General features: G+C 35.2%; 1 protein-coding gene across 1 annotated transcript in view; it reads right to left on the bottom strand.

Annotated features, from left to right (window-relative positions):
• Window positions 1-27,596, bottom strand: part of RtcB (RtcB RNA ligase) — a 75,887-nt gene that overhangs the window by 22,225 nt on the left and 26,066 nt on the right. Inside the window, exons 3-8 of the mRNA XM_089107266.1 lie at window positions 25,594-25,738; window positions 18,073-18,255; window positions 14,183-14,308; window positions 9,274-9,380; window positions 6,627-6,786; window positions 875-1,050 (exon numbers count right to left, since the gene is read on the bottom strand). Coding sequence (XP_088963392.1) covers window positions 875-1,050; window positions 6,627-6,786; window positions 9,274-9,380; window positions 14,183-14,308; window positions 18,073-18,255; window positions 25,594-25,738 — 897 coding nt within the window. The remainder of the gene's footprint in view (window positions 1-874; window positions 1,051-6,626; window positions 6,787-9,273; window positions 9,381-14,182; window positions 14,309-18,072; window positions 18,256-25,593; window positions 25,739-27,596) is intronic.

Here is a 27,596-nt window from a genome sequence, read left to right as displayed (position 1 = left end):
CAGACATAAGGTTTTTGTTCTTATGGCTTTACATTTCTAGCTCTTGAAGAGAGAGATAGAGAGAGAGAGAGAGGGGGGGGGGGGCATTACATAAAGGAATATTATATTTCCTGACTTCTTCGTTCTATATTATTGACTCAAATTTTCCTAGAAAAGTAATCATATCATAATTAAGTTTTATAGCATAATTAAAATTACAATTAATTTTTACAAGTAATGATATCATCGAATGTACTATCATGGTATCTACATTGCTTTATAGATTTTCATGGGTACTCAAAGTAGCAAACAGGATAATCCGATTTTAGATAACTAAGTTTCTTGAGTACCGAAAGTACCAAGCTACTGCCGTGTCTTTAGATCCATAAATACCCGACCCGGGTACCAAGGCACTGATTGTTTTTTTATACCGCCGTTATCCTCATTAAATATTTCCTTCTTTCACCAAGTGCAAGAGAATTATCCATACTTAACATAACTCTTATGCGCATCACTTTTTAAAGGCTGCTTTAAAATGAATAACTTAACCTCAATCCCCTTTCATTGCCGACAAATAAACTTATCAATTTATTATTGTAATATACCATTTTTATGATTAACTTCAGTTAATTTTTTTTTTACAAATTTGAGGAAATTTGAATTTAAGTTCAAAAATTGAATTAGTGCACATTTTTTTATACCTAAATTCACGACACGAACTTAAATTTAAATTTTATTTTAAAATACTTTTATGTTTTCATTTTCCTAATTTTATCTCTTTCCTTAGTTTCCTCTTATTGTTACACTTAGCCAGTGTGGACTCAGTATCAGGACTTATTCGGAAAGAAAAGCTAAGAGGGGGAAGAGAAAAGAGAAGGGTAAGTTGGAAGAATACCTGTCTGGCAAGGAACGTCATAGAGCTTCTGTTCACCCACGCAAAATTGGCGGCAGCTGACATGGCCTTCAAATAATCCTGACCTTCCTGAGACATAATTCTGGCACACGCAAGTTGACGGTCGTTTGTTTCGATTCCATCCCGCTTCATGGCCTTCTCCATAGCAACTAAAGCATCTGAAAAAAAAACAAGATAAAGAAAAGGCAACAACAGAAATTAGTTCAATAGACCTATTCATGGCTTTTAGAAAAAGAACTGCCTAGTTTACAAATAAAAGGAAATACAAATTTTGAGAAACATTACTACTACTACTACTACTATTACTAATACTGCTAACATCTCACTGCAGCATCAAACCGCCTGAGGCCAACTCAGTCCTCCTCCATCCCAATATATTCAGCGCCTCCCTTTTTACACCCTCCCAAGAAGTTCCCATTTCGCTTAAATATTTCCTTATGACATCCTCCCACCCAACCGGGGAGGACCTGCTTTTCTTTTGGCCATCGAAAGTTGCCGAAAAGGATAATCTTTGGTAATATGTTATCCTTCATCCGCAGAACGTGCCACAGAGCGTCACTACCCATCTCAACATTTCTCTCATTATAGTCCTAAAAGCGGGATTGAACCACACTTTTCGTACAGATTGCCGTTTTAAAACGATCAGCCAGTCTTTCAAATAGGATAGTCGAAAATAACAAAATGTTTTTTTTTTTAATAATAACAGTGAAAGTCCGAATATTTCGGCTTCAGTTCAGGAAGCCTTTATTGACGAAATAAAAAGAAAAGAAAGAACAATAAAACAAACTAAACTTTGATGGTATTTTCCACTGTCTTAATTGAAATATCATATTCGCTTCTATACATTTTCATTTCATTTTATTTTATGTATAAACAGGCAATGGGGTCTGAAACGCTATTTATGAGTAGGCTAATTTTGTCAAAGTATATTAATTTTGGAATATTGCACATTATTGCACATTGTATTTTATAGTAGTGATTGGACAGTCCAAACTGCTTTTACTTTACATCTAAATAGGTTGCTTATATTAACGACAGTTTCTAAAGCATAAAAGCATCATTTTTCGGAACTATTTTGCGTAGTAGTGATATTAATTTTGCATTTAAAATATTACATCTAATTTGCCAAGACGCCATATCTTCAATCTCTGAACTCGGCCACGCCTCAGTAGCCTGATTTAAACATTCCTTTTTTGCTAAAACCATATTCTTTGGGACCTACCTTTTCTGGGAGGACCTTAACCAGGGGGTTAAGGTCACCCCGGACCTTAACCCCTAAAAATTCTTCGAAACCTAATAGCTTGTTACTTGATTTAAGGCCTACTTTTATTTTTTATCTATAATTACTTTAACGCCGTTCAGTAAATAAAAAATTTTGGTAAAATTTAAGTGTTTTATAGACTACGCCTACAGAGAAACCAAATATCCTTGCAATAAAAACTATTCTAAATTGATTTCTAGGAAAACTATAAATTAATGCTGAATGGTGTGTCCAACACCCCTCATTATGCGCCATTCGAATTTTTAGGTATTTCTTTGCACCACAAGGGACTAAATTAGGTCCACTTTCATTTACACAGTAAGTCGTGAGCGTTTTAAATTCGCTGGTGACTTAGCTGCCTTAGCACTGCAATTAAGCTCTCAAACAACCGAGCAGTCTAACTTAAGAAATTTTTAATGATTTGAGGCTGAATTAGGACAGTTAAAACTGACTGTCAGTGAGACTAGGAGCTCTTCTTCGACTTTTCCCTTCCTAAAGGTTCACAGCTACTACTACTACTACTGCTACTAACAACTCACCGCAGCACCAAGCCGCCCGAGGCCAACACAGCTACGCATGCTCCTCTTTTATCCCAATCTATTCAAAACCTCCCTCTTTACATCCTCCCAGGAAGTTCCCATTTCATTTAAATCTTTTTTTTTGACATCCTCCCACTTCCAGCCGAGGACGACCTGCTTTCCGTTTAGCCCTAGACGGTTGGCCGAAAAGAACAATCTTCAGCAATCTGTCATCCTTCATTTTCCATAATTCCCAACTACCCCCAAAGAAAACATTTAAAATATTTGGAATACTTTTGGACGAAGATTTAAGATTGGACTCGCACGTTGACTATCTTACTAAAAAAGGCGCCTCACTTTTACATTCTTTTTCCAACCTAAAGACATTTGGTATCCCAACTTGGGTTTTAATATCTGTATACTGTAGTTACATTAGATCTTCTCTTGAATGTCTGACGAATGACGAATGGACTGACGAATGATCAATCAGATAGACTTGAGACAGTACAAAAAGGAGCTATAATATCATCCTTAGCACAACTACTCAACATGTGATGATACACTAAAACAACGTCAACTTGAATCCACTTAATAGTCATAGACTTGAGTTAATATATAAATTTTGATTAAATTGGCTAACTTTCCAAATCATCGTAATTTATTACCTCACCTTGAGAGCCCTCCTACTGAAAGACCAGACACTGGACTCAAACAAATGAAAAAGAATTGTCCACAATTAATGATTTACCCAGCCTCTAGTACCGAAAGATATCGAAAAACACTTGGCCCTTACTTTACTCGGTATTTCGATAATGTCACTTATGAAAGTATTTAATATTTAATAATTGATTTAGTTTATTTCGGAGATATCCCTGTAAGTGTTTTTGAACTTATTTTTAGTTTGGACTTTTTTTTTTAATTGGCACCCTGAGATTCTTTGGTCTCAAAAGAAAGATCTAGATAGGTCACGATTTCAAGAAAATTCGCTTAGAGCCTAAATTTTTGGGAAAAAAATTCACGTGAGTGATGTCACGTTTATATAGATTTCAACAACAAAAATTACATCATTCTCCCCCCAGGGGTGGTAATATCATTTTTAGAATCTATGATGAAAGCAAAATTACAAAAGACGACAAACGGCTCTGAATAGCTAAAGAAAAAGGCATGGAACTTGAAACAGCAAGAATAAAATTGAATTGCAAAACTGAAAATGTTGCGCAACGAAATCTGTGGTTAGAAGACAAAGTAGAATTACAATGGATTGAAGGAACGTGTTAGTTTAGCAGGGATCAGTCTATGAGGGATAAACAGGAAGGAGGAATTGAATTCACGCCATAATTACTCAATTCAACTGAAATTGCTGATTTTTCACGCTAGCTAGAATCAAGCAGTGTTATTTTAGCGTTTGCAAAGATACACAGAAAAGAGAAAATGAATTCGCGCCTAAATTTCTTAACCACCCAGGAACGGAATAAAGCTATTTTGGCGTCTGTGAAGAGTAAACAGGAAAGAGGAATTGAATTCATGTAAAAAAAAATATTCATAAGACTGACGTCACATTTATATGTATACATTTCAAGAGCAAAAAATTACACAATTTTCCCCCCAGGGGTGGTTGTATCGTTTTTTAGCATCAATGACGCATTAAAAATTACACAAGATTAAAAATTACCCTGAACAGCTAAAAAAAAAAAAAAAAAAAACTGGAAAAAGAAACAGCAAAAATCATATTGAATTGGAAACGAAAATGCTGCACAACAAAATCTAAATTTAGAGAACAAAGCAAAATTACAATGGAATGAAGGGATGTGTTAGTTTAGCGTGCGTGAGTCTATGAAGCATAAACGGGAAGGAGGAATTGGGTTTTGTTACCTATGACACTTGCATAAGTACAAAAGATGACAAATGACTCTGAACAGCTAAAGAAAAAGGCATGGAATAAGAAACAGCGAAAATCACATTGAATTGCAAATGAAAATATGACTTAAAACTGAAGAAAAACACTATAATTATGCTTTTGCGTAATTATGATCTTCCAGAAATTACAATGGAATAAAGTACATGTTACGTTAGCGTCGGTAAAGGATAAACAGGAAGGAGGAACTGAAATGCTGATTTGCTACTCTATAACTTGAAACAAGAATAAAACGATAGTTATGCCAATGCATAATTTAGATATTTCAGAGGGCATAGCCAATAGAACATTCCTGATCGGTACTGAATTATAGCAAAGCAATTAAAGCAAAAATATAACTACTGGGGAAAAGCTGGGAAATTTTTTTTTTGGTATTTATGAGGCCATGCGAAATTACGCATACTCTGAATTAATTCAAACAGCTAAAGCAAAAGGCAAGAAAAATGTCTGAGGTAATAGCAGCAACCAGCATTACAACGACTCCCAAATGAAAATAATGGACAAAGGAATCTGCGATTAGAAAAGAAGTAACAGTGAGAATCTCAAAGAGTCCCAGAAGAAAAGAAATTCTAAAGAATGGATGATTCTTTGATAAATTAACAGGAAAGAGGAATTGAACTCACGCCAGAATTCCTTAATTCAACTTAGATTACTGATTTGACACCTTATGACTTAAAACCAAAGAATAACCCAATGATTATGCTAATGCATAATTAAAAAAACAAATCTATGCAAGCCTGCCGTGTGCCGGGGCTCGGGAGAAGCCTGGTCTCCCGTTACTATTCATTCATATGCGTTGTATAATATATATTCTTGATAATATATAATAATCAAGAATCGTGTGAACTAACTCTTGACATGCATAAATTCTACTCATGACTCATTTTAACCTCTTGACCTTAAAGTAGCACAAGCTACTTTAAATTTTTGATTTTGGTGGTTTTTCCTTACTCCTTGAGTTGTTTTGTCGTTTTTTTTTTATATTGACATGCCTTTGTTAGCTCCAGCCATCGTAGTGAATAGATTCACTCTATTCATTCTATTCATTTCACGCTCTTACTATCGAAAGAAGTAAATTTGCGTAGAAGCGATTCTTAAAACATAATATGATCAGTAGGATCAATTTGACAATTATTAATTTTCTTCTGTATATTTAAAATGAACGAGCAATCCTATAAATGATTGTAGCCTACATGTTTAGAAAAAGCAAAAGTGACGTGAACCATTAGCACCATGTTTACCTGCCAACTACCTCCGCCCTCTTTAAAATCCCCCTATTACCTATTAGCACTATTGTTATAAAATAGCCATAGCGTTAAGCCACATAAGGCTAAAAGGCCAACTCCCCCTTAATCCCATTGTGTTAAAAAATTCTGCTATTGTCCCCCCAAGGAATCCACAAGAAACTATTGGTTATGTTCATAACCTCATCTAAGTCCAATATGTGGCATCTAGCCTCTTACCGCCTCCTACCTATTCTGACTACTTCTACTTACCTTACCCGTCACTACTACTGCTCTAATAATACAACAAGGTTAGGCCACATAAGAGTAAAAGGCCAATAAAGATTGCGATTTAATCTCGCTCTGGTTTGAGATTCTGCTATTATCACCTCTCAAGGAGCCCCCCCCCCCAAAAAAAAAAACTCAAGGTCATTATTCATGACCTAGTCTCAGTCCGATATGTCAGATAAATACCTGGTGGCTGTTGGGTAGAATTCTTCCAGCTATGCGAGTCTTTAAAATCTGCACAGGACATACCCAAAACGCACAACATTTCATTGTATATATACAGAATAGGATCGAACCACTTTAGTCAGGATCGCATATGGATCCCCCTTATTATGCCCCATTTTGGATCCCTGTGCCAACGTAGTTTTTAGAGGATTTTCATCTTTGACAAACATTTTTAACTCAACTAAAATTGCTTATTTGACACTCATGACTTAAAACAAAACAAATTTTGAATATGTATACTCCCTTTAAACAAGCAACTGTGTATTAATTTATGTAAAATTTTAATCTTTTACTTTAGACTGACCGGTGGCAACTTGATGTCCAAATCCTCGGCTGCCCGAATGAATCATTATACAAACTTGGCCCTTTCTGTCAATGCCCATTTTTCTTGCAGCCCAGGCGTCAAAAATCTCCTCAACGACTTGAATTTCAGCATAATGATTACCAGCTCCAAGTGTTCCCAGCTAAAATAAAATAATAAAAGATCATAAAATAAGATAAACCAAGATAAAATCAGATACAATTTGAATAAAACAAAATTAAATAAAAGAAGATAAAATAATCAAACCGCAGCCAAGCTTTCTTCAAAAAATTGCACGGAGAAATTATTAATGTTAATATAGCAATACATAACAGCACGAAAAACTTTCAATGAAATAAATAAAATAATAAACCTTCGATTTAATAAAATAAATAAAAATAATAATAAATACATTTTAAAAAACAAATTAATAAAATTTAATAGTAAATACAATATTTCGTTTTCATATTACAAGACCTCTAATATACAAGAATGAATATTTTTAACAGGATTAAAAATTAAGTTTTTTCATTTTTGTTTCAGTGTTCATCCCTCTAGTTCTCATTTGTATGTAATATTGGTTCATTTTGTTGTTTTTAATACTCTTCCTTGTCTTTTTCTGTTCACTAATTAAGACTTCTGGATGGAAAACAAAATATTCAGGCCTTGAAAAAAAGTAAATGAGTAATGATAATTGCAAAAGAAAATCATGAAAATGTTATAATGCAAAAATACACACCAAGAAATATTTTTATTATTCATATTTAAAAGCAGGCAACGAAACGTTGACCAAATATGGCATGGGTAAGAGCCTCGAGCTTTATTTATATTAGATGACATAATATAATTCAAAATAAAATTCAAAGATTAATCGATATAACAGTTACCATTCCTGAGCAACAGCAAATGACAATTTTTTCTCACAATGCAGTCGTATTTAAAACATGTTTTTAAATTTTCGGTTACTATGGGCCGTGGTTCGTTCTTTGCTGGGTAGCCCCTAATGGGCAACTATGATCAATGCAAGTAATTTAAGATAGGCATTTTTCACGCTACACGAACAAGACAACTCCATCTAGTTTCAAAGCAGAATTTTGAATAATCCAAACGCAGTAAGAGGTAGGAATTCAATGATTTGCCAAAGAATTTTTTTCTTCAGGGACAGATCTTAGGTATATTCATAGATGGAGACTACGATTATCTAAAATTTCGTCATTAGATAAAAATTTGATGTTTTCAGGGCAGTGCCATATTTTCGTCAGTGTTGCCACGGTGAGTTGATAATAATAATTTTGAAAAATAGTCAAATTTGACTAAGTTTTTCTTCAGTAAAATATTAAACATCGACAGTATGTTGGTTTCCCAGGAAATATGTACCTTCAAAGGAGTTATAGACTTAAAGGAGTTTGGCACCATATATTTGTTTTTGTTATTTGCCCTTTTTTCTGAGCACACGCTTCTACTAACCACTTTATAACTGTACGATGGAGGTAAAAACTGAATTCTCGACATTCCCTAATTTATTAACTTTATATATAGTTGTACAAGTATTTGTTTAACCAATTCAAAAAAACTGAAGTATATTTTTTATGATTGATTTTAAAGTAAAATCGAAATAACTTATTACTTATAATATAAACATTTTAAATTAAAAGGAGCAAACTAAAGATAGTCAACACATCTAGAATATATGAGATTACAGAAGGATATACTACAAAACAGGCAAGAGATAAACATTTCTCCACAAAATTGGTCACACTAAGGGCACCAATTGGGAAGGGATGAGGGCAATTGCTCCCTAAAAATAATTGTTTTTCTTATTTTCACAAAAAAAGATTCGCATCTCTATTTTAAAAAGAAAGTACGTTAGTGATTTGGCAATATTGATTCAGAGAATATCCACCCAACAAAATATATAAATTTAGGACCAAAACTGTGCTTTACAAAAAAAAAAAAAAAAAAAAAAAAAAAAAAAAAAAAAAAAAATCAAGAACTGAAAGACGTGCGGGGCTTTAAAAAAAAGAACGTAAAGCAAATGCATTATACAACATAAAAATAAAAACAAATATACAAATAATATTATTAATATACTAATAATAAAAATAATATCATACTTGGGCAAATAACGGCTTTCCGGGCAAAATTACTTTGATATTCTAAAGAAAATAGCAGAACAAGTTTCATTCGGTTGCTCCATTACCTATTTGCAAAATATTTAACATTAACGTAAATTATTTATGGATAGAAATTATTTCCTCATCTATTAAATTTAATTTAGATACGAAATTGAAAAAAATAATAGAAAACAAAATCAGTTTAAAAACATGAATGAAAGTCATGTTGAGCTTCGTAAAAAACGAAGAATATATAGAAGATGCTTGAACAGAGTACGGTAAGTTCTGAGTTCTGTATTTAGCAATAAATTTCATAAACAGAAATTGCTTCAACACAATCTCCCCCATAAGGCTCTATGGCCGGGAAAGAACAGAGTAAAACAAAGAACAAAGTAAAACAGTTAATAATGGAAAAAAAGAAATGAAAACTCGAAATAAAATCGATTAAAAAGGCAGAAACAAAGGAAAAATATATAAATTGGTTCCTTATCCGTTTAAACTTGAAGTCTGTGTCCTGTGGCAGCCATGTGTCTTACCTGTGGCAATCCTCGCTTTTTAGCTCGTAGACTAACTTTTGAGGGGTCTGCATTTAGCATCCTTCCGAATTCCTCGCAATGTTCTTTGTCTTCTGCCCATATATAGCCTACAATGGAGGACATAAATATTTTGTGGGCAAGAACACTATAACTATTGTGGGCAACTATTGTGGGTAACTATTGTGGGCAACATCCTTCGAAATGCTCTTGGTATCCTGTTGATACATGTTGAACCTGCAGCAGGGATAAAAATATTTAAGTAGCTCAAACAATTAGAAAAGCAAATTTCACCTCCTTTTAATTGTTCTAATTGTTCGTTTTAATTTAAAACAAAAGCTAGAATTGGAAAAACTACAGTTTGATATCGTTCCAAGTTCTTTGCAATACTCTTTGTTTTCTGCCCATACGTATATTGTAACGGACCGTATATTGTATACGGACCGTATATGTATACGGACCGATACGTATATTGTAACGGATATGCTACGGGCCAGAATAGAATATAATTTGGTAGCCTTCAAAATTGCCGACAGTTTTTTGAACATATCCTGCAATCAAGGCCGTATCCAAAGAGGAGGGGGCGTTAAAGGTTTTGAGCCCCTTCATCTAAAAAAAAGAAATTTTGTCCGATACGTAACTACGTAACAAAAACTATTTTTATGCATTTTAAAAGTTTTTTTTTGTAACCCCCCCCCCCCAAAATAAAAAAATACTAGATATGGCCTAGCCTGCAATATTCTGTTTAACTTTAAAAAATCTTTTTCCACATGCTGAACAATGGTACACGCAGCGTGGGTACCGATCTCCTGATTTTTCAACCTTCGGTCGGGAGAAAAAGCGAGGTGGGGGTCAAATCATCTAATGCTTTCCGTATTTTTTCCTCCAGATTCCTTCAGGCACCCAATTCAAACTGGGGTCTACTATGGGTGAGCTGAAAGAGTCACATGGGAGAGACCTGTTCAAAACCAAGTAATCAGTGACACCTAGACTCTCCGTCCTTACGGACGCAGAATTTAAAGTCTAGCTCGCTAACCACTCAGCTCCTGCAGCGGCAGAAAAATAATATTTCGTAGTACAAGAATAAAAAAGCAGACTTATAAAAGTATAATTTGCAATCCTTTATTATTCACTTAGTCTTTTGCCCACATATATTCTACTCTAGCGGATAGAACGCTTTGTGGGACCAAAAATAGAATAAAAAGCAGAATTAAATAGGTATAATTTGGCAGCCTTCCAAATTTCTTGCAATGTGCCATTTCCTCTTCCCAGGTATATCCTGCAATGATGGAACACAAATTCTTGAACTAGTTATATTTACAAGTGCTATGGTTTGGACTTTAGTGGCTTAACCCAGAGCAGGTTTAAGGACAAGAAGGTCAAAGTGCCAGGTAACTGGGGCGGTGAAGGCCCAACAATTTTCAGGTTAGGCAATACTATCGTAATACCAACAAATATTGGAAATAAAGAAAAAGAGAAAAAGAAAGAAATTGAAAAATATTAAATCAATGGAGAAAGCAACAAACTACAAAAAAAAAACACACAATAGGCATAGAAAAACAACAAAATAGAATGCATCAAGTAAAGGTAACAACAATAAAGTCTCAATAGTTTGTTGCGTACACGAAAAAAGAAGATGATAAGCAATTGATAGGAAAACTAAAATCGTGATTTTGCATTATTATCATTATTTATCATTATCATTATCATTATTTTATCCTTATTATTATCATCTATTATTAACATAAAATAAAAGTTCAAAATAGGGATAAAATCCTTTTTAATAGACAGTGTATATAAATTCACAAAAATACCAGGTATGACAGTCACATATACAGTGACCGTCATCAGTAGTGAAACTAAGCAAAAACAATTTAAAACAAAAGTTTATATACGAAATCAAATAAAACTACATATTGTTTATGTAAAACCAAAATTAAATAAAACCAAAAATGTGTATAAATATATAAGCACTCAGAAAAAACATACAAATGTTATCAACCAGCAGGATTTGCTTCTACGATGTAAGAAGATGAGAATTGTACCACCTTCACTAAAATTCAATTTACATTTGGGCACTTTCAAGGAAGAAAAGCTTGAACGACGCTTACTTTCAAGACTTTAAATCACATTATTAAGGATAAAAGTCGAAAAAGAGCTTTATTAGTAAGAGATAAAATTTCCCTGAAAAATCTTATATAAAAAAAAGGTTAGTTCAAGTGACTTCTGTTTTATTCAACAAACAGGAAAAAATCACTTCAATCATGACTTTCACCATTCCAGAGAAAGAGTGCTAAAAAACGTTTTCAAAATTATCAACAGATAATGCGGTAATACCTTCGTCAATTCTTGGACCAGGTGTGGTTAATTTTTCATCAAGAACTTTAACGATACAAGAACAATCAGTGCTTGAAAAGGGTCCGAAATTTTGTTTTAAACCGGATAAAGTCCCCGTGGAAGACATTATCTCTTCAATAGAAACACCTTTGTATAAAAACGAAAATGTAATAATAGATGTTAGCTTAGTAAGAGCCTTTACTGTGAAAACTTTTTCTAATTTTGTATTGAAGCGAGAATTTCCTAGTATGAACATCAAAGACATAGGGATTATAAAAAACATAAAAAAGGATGGCTCAATTACCATTACAAAAGCAGATAAAAACAACACTTTAGTTGTCATAAATACTGAGGACTACGAATCAGAATTAAAAAGTTTACTAAATGATGAAAAAAACATACAAGAAGCTATCGTATAATCCAACACCCTTTTACAAATAAGTTTAAGAACAAATTAAAGTGTTTAAAGGATGAAGGAAAAATTACACCTCAACTTTATTACAAATGCCTGCCACGCAGTTTCTTGTGCCATAAATTGTATGGATTTCCAAAAACTTATAAGCTATTACGACCAATTGTGTCATAAACAAGGCCACCAACAAGTGATGTAGGCAAGTGTTTAGCGGAATTCTATCGGACGCTTTGATATACAAAAATTTCTCATACTAAAAAGTCCCCAGAATCGGCTGAAAATCTAATATGAATAGTGGCTTTTTCGAATTCTTTGCTTTCAAGCTTCGAAATTATATCAATGTAAACAAATATTGATGTAAAAGCAGCCGAAACTCTTCTAGAAAGAAAGTTGTTAAGAAATTTGGATTTGATTAGTGGCAAAACAGATTTGGAAGTTTCTGTAATTATGAATTTAGTAAGGTTGTGGAATATGTTCTCTTATTTTTATCAATTCAGAGGGGAGTATTTCGAACAAATAAATGGTTTACCTATGGGGGCTATCGTTGGACGGCGGAAGATCCCGAACATTGATTAGTGCAACCTGCATCAGTTCTGCCGGAACTCCCGCAAAGTCTCAATGTATTTTTATGTCCTTGTGACATCCCGAGACTGAACTTAACCTCCTTCCTATTTCTTCAACTCGGAAAGGGGCTTGAATCTGTGTGGAACGGAGGCACGGGGAGGGGGGGAGGAGATTTCTGGGATGATTTTAAAAACAGTCAGGAAATAAGTCTTTTTCAAATGAAAGTGCGCTAAAAAAATTTTCACCCGGAGACTTAATCATAAGTCCAGGTTAAAGGTTTTAATTGTTGCATTCACATGATTGTTACATGTTGATAAATCATATCATATCATACCATGCTCATTTATTATAGCAATATGATAATAATTGGAGTTAATTTAAAAAGACAATTTTCGAAAAAGAAGTTTTTGCAAGAAAAGTAAAGAACCATGTTAAACTTGCGACGAGCAGAAATAAAGACCTATAGTAATTCAAACTTAAAATGACCAGAAATTCATATTAAAGAATTCACTATCATATTCCACCCAAAAGGCCCTACGTTCAGAAAAACAGGGGAAAAAAGAGAGCAAAAAAAACAACAAAGAAAACAATAAAAAACCGGCGAACTCTCGTCCACAATAAATTTTCACAATTTAGAGCACTATGTTTTGCCATATGTTTTGCAAGTAGGCGTACAGGACGTTGAATGATATATACAGTTGAATAAGTTAGGCTCAAAATTAAATATGTATATGAAACCCGAGACCTCAGTTTTGCCTATTTAAGCAAAATTCTAACTATTAGAAAGGCTTCAGAGAAATACGGGGTTTCTTCAGGTGACTCTTTCTCACCGAATGAATACAAAGCGCAAAATTTCTTTTATATTAAATTAATTTAAACCTGCGACCTGGGTTTTGCTTATTTAAGCAAATTTAAGCACAGTTTTACACTTTTAGGCTTTTATTTTGGCTAAACATGACGTTACCTTTTTTTATGTTAATCGTTCCTAAGCGCAACCTGGCTGGGGACTACTATCTCCAAGCAAGAAAGATAAATAGACTAAAATGCATTTAGGAGGAAATTTAAGATTTGTTATATTGTAGTTATTTGTTTTTTTTCCCGGTCTGGCTTGTTTGAAATTTCGTTTTGAATTCAGCAGTGCGATAATTTTGATTTTTGAGCATGGTTGATAATGCTGAAAAAAAAGAGCAAGGAAGAAGATTAAGTTAAATTTTCTAAAGAAAAGGCTGAAATAAGAAAAATTTGTTTCAACTGAAGAAAAAATATACATGAGATAATTTAAATTTCTCTTCTTTGAGGAGGAGGAGGATTTTGCCAAAGTGGAATCTGAAACAAGTATAGGAAGTACAAAAAATAATATAAGTGATTTTCCTACAAAGATTCATTCAAATATTTCATATCTCTAAAGGTACCTCTTACCAAAAAATGTATTATCATTGGTAAGAGTACATCAGAAGCAGTCATTACAGCATCCATAAGAAAATGCAACCAAACACATTCAGATGCAACCTCAAGCGAACACACCCAATGGTAAAATTCAATCTCTTAAGTAGGCATTTAGAAACACTCTCTCAGTTAGTTCCCAGAAAGGAAACTCACCCTCTCTCAAGGACCAATCAATACCCATTTCAAGTGCTTCTTCAAGGTCGTTTGCAGTCATAGGTATAATACCTTTTGATCCAACTCCTACTGGAATGTGGTCAAAAAGACTCTGAGCAAGCTGTTCTAAAAACAAAAATCACATTATTACTATATATATATATATATATATATATATATATATATATATATATATATATATATATATATATATATATATATATATATATATATATATATATATATATATATATATATATATATATATATATATATATATATATATATATATATATATATATATATATATAATATATATATATAATATATATATATAATATATATATATATATATATATATACACATGTTTATATTCAAATATCTCTTTAGACCGCAATCTGCCTTTCTATTTTCATGTTGAAAGAAACCGAAATAAAAATAAACTAGGCTCAAAAATATGAAAAAAGAAAACAACAGAAACACAAAAAGAAAAAACGAAAAGAAAACTGTCATTTAAATAAAAATCCCCTAAAACACGGCATAATGCACAAGACCAAGATATCAGCTATTGTAAACATTTTTGTCTCAATTCATCTTCTGAATCTACATCTTTGTATATATAGTACCTGTATATATAGTACATGACTGGCTCGTATATAGGTGATTCTCGCAGTCGCTTGTCTTTTAACCGTAGCTTTCGCTGTGCATCATTTTTCATCTATGATTCGTTGTGATGCTCGTTATCGCATTTTTTCGAAGTGTTCATGGGATTGAGATTGATTCAGTATAATGAATCTCAATTCCATGTATAATGAGTCATAACTCAGACATTCTATCCCTGCCTTTTGCTTTAGCTACTCGGACTGGTCTTGTCGTGGTGCCTGGTCCAGGGATTTCGTTCAATTGGATTCTGTATATTGACATTGAATTGGATATTGATCATTTTGGAATTATGTCCCATTGAATTCTGGACATTTAATTGTCCAGGCAGTTGTCCATTCAGCGATGAATTATTCTCAACGATTGTGAATTTGCATTTTTTTTTTGGATCATCCTCTAGGTATACTTCAAATTCGAAATTCTTGTTTTAGTTGATTGAAACTGTATAAGTTTAACTTAGAACGTTCGACTGAAAAAAGTCCATTCTCCTACGTTATTCAGATTTCTGTAAACTAGCTATTCTTTAAACCCCAAAACCCTGTAAAAAAGGTGTCATCGTACCTTGAGAAATTCATAATCGCGGCTTGAAGTACGCGTCAAAATTACAAATCCATTTAACTTGCCGGTTCCCGATTCATGTAACGTTTCACGTGCTCCACGAAATAGACACATGCTTTATCTTTATCTATAAAGTATATACTTTATGCTTTAATCTCTTCCCAGTAACCCACCAAATAATCTGAAAAGTTTTATTTCTGTTTATAAAGGTACGCGTCAAGGCGCTATCCGTCGCTTACCCTTTTTAACAACGGTGTCCTAGATGCTCAATCAAAACGCATATTCTCATGCATTGAGGCAACAACAAACGTGGCACTTGTCGGTGTTGCGGATGATGTTTCTAATTTTAGCTGGTCATTATAGCGTATCGAATAAAACTTCAGCATACTTGAGAGTGAATATTCTAAATTGGTGTTGGAATATAATTATGAAATAGCTGAGGTTGTTGTTTTTAAATGCCGCAATTCCGACCACGCACTATCTGTCCAACTGGAACGCTCTTTAGAAAACCCAGTTAAACAACTTTTTATCTTGGTCTACTAATTGGCCCATCCCTAAAGCGAACCCATTTGCTGCTGAATACCTACCTTGAAAATAAATGTGGTGCGTCTTATGCTTTAGTTGTCCGAAATAAAAACCGTTTCAACCGAATAATCCTCGCTAAACTATATAATTAAACAGCACAGCCATATTTTCTATACATAGCACCATTTTGAAAGTTTTTCTCACAAACAGATAAACGTAAACTCCGTTCAGCATATTTCAAATTTGCAAAATATTTACTTCATTTACCCCGTGGACCCGTAATTCAGCATTAATCCGTAATTATAAAATAGCCGACTCAGCATTAGCTGTATCAAAATATGTTTCGAAACACAATCACAATACCAGTTTTCATCCATGATCTCACCTTTTTGTACAGTGATATTTAAAGTTTTATGTATGTAAAGTTGTTCAGTGCTTTATAGACGTTCTTTAAAATTTGTTCTGATAGTTGTGATGTCTCTTTTTTTCTCTTTCTCATATTCTTTTTTTTCGTTTTATCTATACTCCGTCTCTGTGTACTTTTGTGTTGTAAGACGGGTTGGAAATATAAATAAATAAGTATACGTATATATATATATATATATATATATATATATATATATATATATATATATATATATATATATATATATATATATATATATATATATATATATATATATATATATATAAGGTTTTAGAGGTAATTACTTAGTAAGAAAAAAAAAAAAAAAAAAAGAGAGAGTGAGAGAAGAAGAAGAAAAGAACTGTCATCCTAATCCAGTAATTGAGATAAATGTTTACTTGAACGAGGTTTTGACCTTACCCATCCATCCAACTACCTAGGACCAAACAGTATACCCGAATCATCAACCAAATAGAAATGTCCAAATCCATGCAGACTCGTCATCAATAATTATAAATCGTTGTAAATTTATAAACTAAAGCACCTTAAACCTAGCAAAATATTTCCAAGTAGAACCTTCCATTAGGGCTCATCAGAAGAAACACCACCTGCCTTAACGGGTTTCGAGGCTTTACTTTCTTTACCCGGCACAGTGGAGCCTCTACCATAAGATCTTTATGGTATCCCTATGTTAGGTAAAACCTGCGAAATATATATATAGCGCCAGGAGCTCGAGCTTCGCTCTGGCCCAGGCACTCGGAAACGTGACAGCCTTGTATATATGTTTTTCTCAAATTAGGAATTAGCATAACTATCGTGTTATTCATTAGCATAAAGTCAAGAGGTAGCAAATCAGAAAGATATTCTGGCGAGGGTTAAATTCCTCCTTCCTGTTTATCCTTCAGAGAATCATATATTTTATAGGATTTGTATTCTCCTGGGAATCGTTGTCATTCCCGCTGCTGCTTGTCTTCTAACCACAAATTTCGTTTACTATTCAATGGGTCCATTGCTGTCGCTTGTCTTCTAACCACAGATTCCGTTGCCCATTAATTTCACTTGTAAATCATTCTGATGCTTGTTATCGCATGTCTCCTAGCCGCAGATCTTGTTGTGCTTTGTTTTCGTTCGCTATTACCTCAAACATTTTTTCCATGCATTTTGCTTTAGCTGTTCGGATTTATTCATCATCTAATATAATTTCGCATGAAGTCATAGGTACTAAAAAACTTTTTTCCCCGCTTAAACCCAGTAATTATATTTTTACTTTAATTATGTTGGTATTCAATTAAGTAACAACCAGTATTGTTCTGTTGAATATTCCCTCTGAAGTATCTAAATTGCACATTGGATATTTATCGTGTTACTCTTTAATTTTCAGTCATAAGATAGCAACTTCAATTGAATTAAGAAATTCTGGAGTAAATTCAATTCCTCCTTCCAGTTTATTTTTACAGACACAAAAGTAACACCTTCCTTGGCACCATGTTAATTTCAATTTCTAACCACAGATTTTATTTTCGTTTCTAACTCAATGTATATTTCGTATTCGTCATAGTTACCAAAAACGATACGAACAAAATGATGATGTCATTTGCCTGAGAAAAAATGATGTAATTTGCTCTTTAAATGAATATGAATGTGACGTCATTCACTTGAATTTTTTTTATTAAGGTCCTAAACGAATTTTTATTCTCTTAAAGAGACTCTAAAATTTAAAATAGAACATGTGTTAGTTACCTTTGACAGGGAGCACGTCTTTCTCAGTCAGGTTTGTTCTTAGCAAGCGAACACCACAGTTGATATCAAAACCAACTCCACCAGGAGAAACAATTGATTTTGCATCAGCCATATCAAAAGCAGCCATATTTCCAATAGCAAAACCATATCCAGAATGAACATCAGGCAAACCGATTGATTTTCCTGGAAGAAATACAAGAGTTGTTTACCAAATGGGATAAACTGATCAACAAATATGGTAAGAGCAGCAACCCAAAGGGAGTAACGAATGTGGTAAGAGTACTGAGCCTTGTCTTATGATCACAAAAACCGAAGCGAACTTTTGCACTAAATCACTACATATCATTAAAGCTGTTAACAAAATCAAAAGGAATACCTAAGATGAGAGATCACTACTTATCACAGAAGAACTATTTACGTTTTATGGAAGAGTTTTACTTAGTTGTGAGTAACTTCTGTCAAGGGGTTATAGACTACAAGTCCTTAATATACACGAGATTGTAACCGACCCTCGGCCATCTAAAATAAAACTAATACAGGCACGTACACAAGAGGAGTGGGCCTCAACCTCCACCAAAAAAAATTATTTTCACGAATTTCCGGGTAATTCTTATTCAAATTAGTATAGGAAATTCGCTTTTAAAACCATTTACACCCCTGATAATGAAAGCGTTTCCTCTTTTTTCGTAAATAGATTAAATTTTCTTAGACTCGCAACTTTTGTTGGGTGACCTTAAACTGAACGAATTTTATATTTTTAGTATTACCATAGAAGTTGATTCTTTAAACGTAAATATTCCTATTAAAGTTTTTTTTTTGAAGTTCTGGTTAATGTAAGCAAGAGTTGCAACTTACTAGTAAGCAAATCATTTACTTACACAGAGGAACCATGGATGCCCATAAGGGGGGGGGGGGCGCAAGACCCTCACCCCTCCACTCGCTGAATGATGCTGCCTTATATTTTTGTTTTGAGATTTCTATTATACAGCATTGGAAGTGCCGACTAGTACAGGTAAGTCCCACTAAAATTCAGCTTATGGGCGCCCATGAGAAGAACTATGGTTATCTGAAGGTGCTTGTTTGAATTCATTCTATTCACTTTTTTCATGCAGTACAGTGGTGTAAGTTCTTCAAAATTTGGTGGGAGGGGGGCAAAATTGGAGCCAGTTTTCCCAAATCAAGTGAAAATGATATGTGAAAACTGAAAAATGAGGATAAAGTACCATAAGACAAGGATATACTAAAGAAAACTGACCCGTTTCTGTGGATGCTTAAATTACTTACTACTTGTTGCACGTTCAAGCCGCATCCAGGATCGAGGGTGGCCAGGTACATATTTTCAAGCCAGTGACGATCCTAGCGTCACCCAAATTTTCGAAAACCCCCAATAGGCTCTAGGTCAGCCTTGACTGTCGCAAGCCATGTTTTCTTTTGTCCTCCTGCTTTCTTCTTCCATACTGGTAGTGGAAGGCATTTGAGGTATTTTTTGGTAACATGCTCTTCTGATCTCTGCATGGTGAAGCCAAACTACCTCAGACACCTCATTTTAACAACATGAGAGACGAGTGGGCGATTCCCACCTCTTCTTTTGACCTCTTCGTTCGAGACTCTGTCTGAGAGGCGAATGGCTAGTATATATCGCAGGCATTTGTGATGGAATACGTCCAAGTTTGACGCTTCCGTTGCTTTCAGTGACCAAGTTTTACACCCATAGAGGAAAACAGATAGTACCATGGGATCGTAAACTCGGAGCTTTGTGCATGGAGAGATTTCGCTACGCTTCCAAAGCTAGATCTTTAGCAGCATAAAGACGTTCCGTGCTGAGGATATGCGATTCCGGATCTCCTCTGATGATTCCCCAACTGCATTCATCATTGATCCAAGGTATTTGAACGACTGAACGTCCTAAATTTGACTACCAATTAGGATCACAGGGGTGTCATCCATCCCAGCTGTCCGCATCGTATCCGCATCATTTTCGTCTTTGGTAGACTTATTTGGAGACCAGTCAAAAGTGCTCTGCTTGCTACTTCATTAATCATGGCCTGGGCATCTATAACAGACTCTGCAAGTATGTCCACATCATCAGCGTAATCAAGATCCGTGACAGAGAAGGACAGGCTCACTTCCATACATTTATACTTGTTGAAGGCCACGAGAATCCAATCAATGATGAAGTTGAACAAGGTCAGTGACAGAACGCATCCTTGACGTACACTCTCCTCAATCAGGACCAGATCCGAAAGCTCACTATCCACTCTAACTTCGGCCTTGGTTCCATCGTAGAATGCCTTCAACAGTCTGATGATCTTCTCAGGGACTCTGTTCTCTCTCATTGCGACCCTTAAGACGTCCCGATGGACCGAGTCAAAGGCCGTGATGAAATCGATGAAGATTTGGATTGTCTCCTGCTGGAGTTTCGAGCAATGTTCTAGGACCTGTCGCATGCTAAAGACCTGATCACAGAATCCCATTTTTGGTCTAAATCCTGATTGGTTGGGTCGCATTTGGGAATTTATAGTGTCTCGGAACCTATTTAGAAGTATAATTGCGAATATCTGTGCATCAATCGGGATGAGGGGTATACCACGGTAATTTTTAAATTCCATTCGGGTTCATCTATTTCGAAGATAGGGACAATTATCGATGTCTTCCACTCATCGGGAATGTATTCATTGTCTCATACATCCGTATTAGGTTCATGGAGCTCATCTGCAGCCGACTCAGGCAGAGCTTTCAGCAGCTCAGTAGAGATGCCATCTATTCAAGGACTCTTGTGTTTTTTTAGACGTTTGATTGCCTGGACTACTTCCTCTTTAGTAGGTGGGTCCGTAGACACATTTTCATAAGAATGGTTTTCTGACGGATTGAGTGAGTTTATGGGGTATTGGTTTCCGTTGCTAGTAATTCCCGGTCTCAGCAATTCTTGGAATTGTGCCCGCCACCTTTCAATACGTTTTTCCCTACTTGTGAGCAATTTCCTGTCTTTCGCTATAAGCAGGGGGATGGTAGATTGCTTTCTCTTCCCAGTGCATCCTCCAAGAAACTGGTAAAGTTTCCTTGCATCATTTCGTGAGGCAGCTTTTTCCAATTCATTGGCCATATTTGACCAGTAGGCCTTTCTGTAAGCTCTAGAAGACTTGTGACATTCCTGACGGAGTGGTTTATATGCAGCTGACTTTTTGCTCGTTATCTCCTTCTTCTTTGCAGAGAGTTTTAGCTTTTCTCAGAGGTCCATTTTTTGGCTTTCCTTTTTACAACTCCGAGGATATATGTTGCAGTTTCCTTCACGTAGCCTTTGAACTTGCTCCATTTTCTCTGTATCTTGGAAGCGGGACATCCTGATGAGTTGGAATCCTGATCAATACCTTTGGCGTCGTCTTGCAGGATGGCGAAGCGATTGGAAAGTTCAAGGACAAAGGATTCCCGGTATTTATCTGTTTTCAATTTAGATACACCTATTTTCTGACTTAGCATGGACGCCTTCTTTGTAATGAGTCTGAACCTTAGCCTGGTCTTCAGCAAGAAATGGTCGGACCCATTTTTTGATCCTGTGTCAGCACCTCTGTGCACCCTTGAGTCTAACATATGGTCTTCCACCTTGACGATATAAGCAGGTAATCAATTTGAGCTTTCACTCTTCCATCGCGGGATTCGCAGGTATATGTGTGACATGGTTTGTCTATAAACCAAGTATTAGCCACAGCAAGATTGTTCTGCATTGCGTACAGAAGTAGTCTTTTCTATTAGAGCACCTTTCACCGAGGCCATGATTGCCAATTGCCTGTTGAAAGTCATTCAGCCTGCCACCGATCCTTGCATCAAAATCGCCTCGAATCATAAGTATGTCTTTTCGGGGATCCTGCCATGACCATCTGAATTTTACTGTAAAACTGATCTTTTAGGTGTTCAGGCGCATCTCTGGTTGGGGCGTATACGCTAAGGACGGCCATGTTGTTATTTTTGGCCTTTAAATCTTGCCCATGCAATCATGCTAGGTACTGCCTCATATTCGAGGAACCCAGTGGCCTGTTTTTTGGGACTATATGAGACCTACACCTGCTAAACCAGAACCATCAGTTGGTCCTGAGCTGTATAATACGACCTTCTTCCCAGATAGTGCTTCTAGGGAAGAGATGTCACGTCCATTCAACCTCGTCCCAGAGACGCACAAGGTGTCAAAATTATAAATATGAAATTCTTCAGCTATAAAAGCTTGTGTCAGGGGGCATTTTATCGAGCATAGGTTCCAGCAGTCAAAGATTAGGCCTTGTCCTCTTAATATGATGGTAGCTAGCCGAATTTTCATCAGGGCGCAAGTATCGTCGCATTGTATGAAACCGGGGATCCCGTAGCCAAACTTTTACTCTTTATCAGATTCATCATCTTTGCTGGACGTTTCTTGGGGATAAAGTTCACCACAAGATCCTCACTCTTGCGGTCACCTGTAGCGCGTTAGCCACCACATTGCTAGGCGTGAAGCACAATGATGTTTACACCCTTTCATCACTTTGAGGTGCGCTGACGGATTTCCTATAGTGTCTAGGGACGGAGGGTCAAGCCTCGTTGCCTGGAGCTCCGCCACCGCCGTGGAAATTTTCAGGCTTAGCTAGCCTCTAGCTCCCACCTAGAGTCAGCAATAGGCTACAGGAAAGGGCTGAAATATGCTTGAATTATGCAGGCTTATCTTAGCTATGACAATATTTTTGAAGGGAACTAAATTTCTGCTGGAGCGGAGGGGGCAAACTGGGGTCTGGGGGGTTAACTGGAGTCTAGAGGGCAGTTGCCCCCCATAGCAAATTACGTCCCTGATTTAGTGTTGCAATACCTCGAGAGTAAAAACAAGGAATTGCAGCATAATTCAATCATCTAAAACAAAACATGGCTTAAATGACTATTTCTGGTAAAAAAAAACATCCTAATTATATATCCAGCATTTTGAGTGATTGTACAGAGCGGTTGATTCCTTTTGTTTTGTAGAACCTGGGTTCAGTGTCCTTAGATAGTTTGGTTTAGAAATCAATTAGAAACTAGGACTCATATAGAAATATGGTTGCTTCTCATAAACATTGAGCCAGAGATAAAAAGTCTCATAACACCCCATAAGGTTCATTCAAGTAATTAGCTATTTTTGTGTTTAAAGACAAAAATTAAAATTTCATCAAATACTTCTTGAACAAAGCGTTTTAACTCTATCTTATTTTTCCATCACCGTTTACAATTCAGGACATCACAGCTAAATTCATAGGTCATCTACAATACATTGAAGTAGTTTTTCACTTACCATTCCTAAGGAAGTTTGAGACTATAAGAGGGAGTCCATAAGCAAGTTAGCAGTATGAAAAGGATTACATGGACTATAGAGTACTGGAAGCCGCCGTTCTTTGAGGTCGGGCAATAGTAAATCTGGTAATATTCAAAACGGAATTTGCGTTGGTATTAAGATTAAACTTTTCTAATTATACCACGAAAGGTTTAACAGCAACATATGTGCATTGTAATACTTTGTATTTTGATAGAATTTTTCATTTTTTATATTTAAGAAACAATCTGGATTCTAAACTCATAATGTCAAACACATTGTAACAAAAGGCAATTCAAAGGATTAAAATGACTAGGTCATGTTTTAACGACAAATTACTGACTCCAATATAGGTGGTTCTCGCTGTCGCTTTTCTTTTAAACGTAGATTTCGTTGCCGCATCATTTTAATCTGTGATTTACTACGATACTCATTATTGCATGTCTTCGAAGTGTCGCATGGGATTGAGGTTCATTCAGTATTATCATTACCTCAGACATTCTTGCCATGCCTTTTGCTTAGTTGCTGAAATGATTAAAATGGCTAGATCATGTCTTACACCGACGAACAATGATAGATTGCAGCTTTTTCGTCATCCATCTGGGGCCAAACAAGAAGCAGGTCGTCCCAGAACGACGCGGGAAGAGTTCTTATAAGATCTCTTCCTGCATCACTCGGGGACGGCGGACTTCCTATCGAAAGGAAATGAAATTGGAACTTCATGGGAGGCAGCAAAGAATGTAGTTTTGAACAAATTGGGATAGACAAGGGGCACAAAGAGCTGTATCGGCCTCAGACGCCATGGCACAGCAATAATTTATTTGAAACAGTATAATTCATTTTTACCTCTGTGGGTGGAGGGAGACCCTGCATTACTGACATCATGTAATTTAATAGTACATGCTGTCAGGACACTTTAGGAGCAAGCCAGGAAAGTCTAGGGACAATGGAGAGTCCTAGGGGCACTGCAAATTAAACCTCCAGTATCCAGAATTTAAATTTTACGGTCGTTCTCCGAAGTGACTGATGTTTTAACATCGACAATCGCAAGACTCGCGAATTTTTCAGTTTAAGCACCAATCTTGTATAATCCTTTTCAATCATCTTGGGAAAATACATTTGGATTATCGCTTAATAAACTGATTGAAAACAAAAGTCCGTAGGACACAAAGTTGGTAAGCAGAAAAATTTGAGAAAAAAGGGCCTAAAAATTTTGTCTTTATTTCTGTCTTTTAAAAACTGGTTTTAGTAGAAATAGTGTATTTTTATTCAATACAGTATTCTACAAGAATTTTTTTTTGCAATTGGAAAGAGGAGGAAGAGAGAAAGATATGAAGGCTTAAAAATAGATGAAAATATAAAACTCATTTAATTTGCATATTAAAAGCCTGATAGGTATAAAAAAACCCTCGAAAAACAGACAGAGCAGAAATATAAAGCAGAAATATTCAGAAATAGGGCATTTGACAAAGAATTAATCAGTTGTAAAAAAATGATCTGGGAAAATATCATATCTCTTACCGAATTTTACACAGTTTAAATTTCACCTAGACCACACTGCTGGAATTTGAAATAATGGGAAAATAATATTTAGTGTTCACAAAATTTCCCCAAGAAATATAGTCATTCCAAAAATCATTTGACATTTCAGTCCCACCTCCTTTCCCCGAAAAAAGTCCCCTTTTTCAGGAGCGGTTTTTATTTTAGAAACTTTGTTTTGAAAAAGTTAAACTTTATCGCAAATTCCAAAAGGGGTTGGTACGGAAGTTTCCCTCATATTGAAATCACGCTGACAATATTAGCACAAATAGAAGTAAAAAAAAACCATTTGAATAAAATCAAATTTTCAAAGTTTTCTTAAGAGAGCTACCATTCCTCTCACACTCTCTACTCTTAGTTTGATATAATCAAATTTTCAGTACAGATGTTTTGAAAGACGATATGTAAGTAAAACCAATGTAAGTACCAGCTGTCTATGCATATTGAACTGTAAAATGCGTTCAGTACAGAATTATACTAATTTTAGCACAAAAAGCGGGGCGGGGGGGGGGGGGGTGTAGAAAAGGAGGACCACTAGAATATAGGATTATTTCTGTTGATGTTGTTCTTTACTTCCATTTAAAGAAACTTGATTTTTTTTTTATATATTCGTCAACTGGAACTAAGCCATTTAAGTAGGCTAGAAACACAAATCAAAGTATAGAACATAAAAGGCTTACCAACAATGCCTGGCAACGCTGCAACATTAGCAATCTGTTTCATACCCGGGAGAAACCCTCCAACCATACCAGGACGACAGGAGTTTCTCAGTTCTTCGAACATCAACTTTTCCAAGTGACTGTTTACATAAAAAACACCTTCAACCTGAAGAATTTCAGTAAAAGCATTAAAATAAAGTATACTCCCATGGAAGATCAAATCCAAATATCAACTGATATATAGTTGGGATATCCCAGCCAAAGGGCTGAATATCAGTGACTTCTCACATATCTTCAAGCTGAGACACAAGTACTCTTAGAAAAATAAGTTAACAAATAGTTTGATTTAGTAATTTTAAGTCTTTAATAGTAATTTTAATAGCATCAAAATTAGCAACTAAATATGATTGCTTAATAGAAATGTTACTGGGGTTGGACATAGCCCCAGATTCCTTGATGACTAGGCTGAGCTTCCAGCCTTAGACAGTCAGGCACAACTGGCAATTTATTACAAATTTTTTAGTCCTAAATTTGCATCTTTGCTATGTCCGGTGCTATTAAATTCAGTTATCCCAACCCAAACCTGAATTACAGTGACAGTAAAGAGCCATGAGGGTTCAATGTATTATTGTTTTTCCCAAAGCCACTACATATGCAGGGGTGGTTGCATAAACTTCAGAGGGAGCTCATTCGATTAGAAATTGAAAGGTCTAGTGCCCTTTTTTTAAGAGATTAATTAAAAAAAAAAAAACTTTTTCCGCAAAAATATATTTTTCAAAGAAAAGTAAAGAACTCCATTAAGCCAAAAATGAGCAAAAATAAAATCAAATGCACATAGTGTCTTTTGTTAGTTCAAATTTGCCAATATTCTCTTAAATTTTACCTTCAAAAACTTAGCCTTAATAGTATTATTATCACAGTAGTTTCGGTGGTAGTAGAAGTAGTTGCAGTGTTAGTGTTGTATTAGTAGTAGTAGTAGTAGCAGTACGATTAGCGGTTGTTGCTTGTACATGTTTGCTTTTGGTCAGTTGAAAATCACTGTTATGATGCCCTGGAAGTTTCACCTTGACATGTTAACCTGTTTCAAAAATATTGATGATGTGCGCTTTTGATACCCTATTGACGCCCTTTTCACCTTAATACTGTAAGTCTTACAAGTTGTTGCAATTGAAATAGTGGTTGGAGTAGTTTAGTAGCAGTAGTAGCATAAATAAAAGTAGCTGTGGTATTAGTTTTAGTAGTGATATGCATATATTATTTATTTGTCAATTGATCTTCCCTTTTAAGCATTCTCCGAAAGTTTCAACTTAATACCCAAATCAATTCTTAAGATACGCCCTTTTGACAATTTGCATGCACATATCGTCTCTTGATTTAGTTCAAATTCTCCCTCAATATTCTGTCAACTTTTTACCTTCATACGTGTAGCCTTAATTAAAGCAGTATCATAGTAGTAATGGTAGTAGTAGGAGCAGTAGTGGCAGTAATAGTGTATAATTATTAGTAGTAACAGTAGTAGCAGCGGCCTTAATAGCAGTAGTACATACAGTAGTACAGCAGGTACATTTTGCCTTTTGGTCAGCTGATTATCCCACTCATGATACCCCAGACGTTTCCTCTTGATACGGTAAGCCGTCCCAAAAATATTAATTATACACCCGTATCAGCAATCTGTATGCACATAATATGCATTGATCTAGTTCAACATTCCCCTCAACGTTTCCTCAGATATTTTTTTCAATATCCTCAGCCATATTATTGCTAAAGAAATAGTAGTTGTAGTGATAGTAGTAATAGTACTTGCGGTAGCAGTAGTAGAGTGCAAATATTGCCTTTTTGGTCAATTGATCATCTCCCTTATCATTTCCTGAAAATTCCACATTAATATACTCAGTCATTCCGGAGTTACACCATTTTGACAACCCATATACACATAACACGTTATGATTTAGTTCAACACTCCCTCAACATTCCCTGAAAGACTTATCTTAACGTTCTTCGTATTTTGGGAAAGTAGAAGTCAA

Source organism: Artemia sp. Qi Xiang Cuo, chromosome 21 (genome assembly GCF_049724085.1).
Source record: "Artemia sp. Qi Xiang Cuo chromosome 21, ASM4972408v1, whole genome shotgun sequence".
NCBI lineage: Eukaryota > Metazoa > Arthropoda > Branchiopoda > Anostraca > Artemiidae > Artemia > Artemia sp. Qi Xiang Cuo.
Note: the sequence above shows the minus strand (reverse complement) of the source record. Positions and strands in the feature narration are given on the sequence as shown.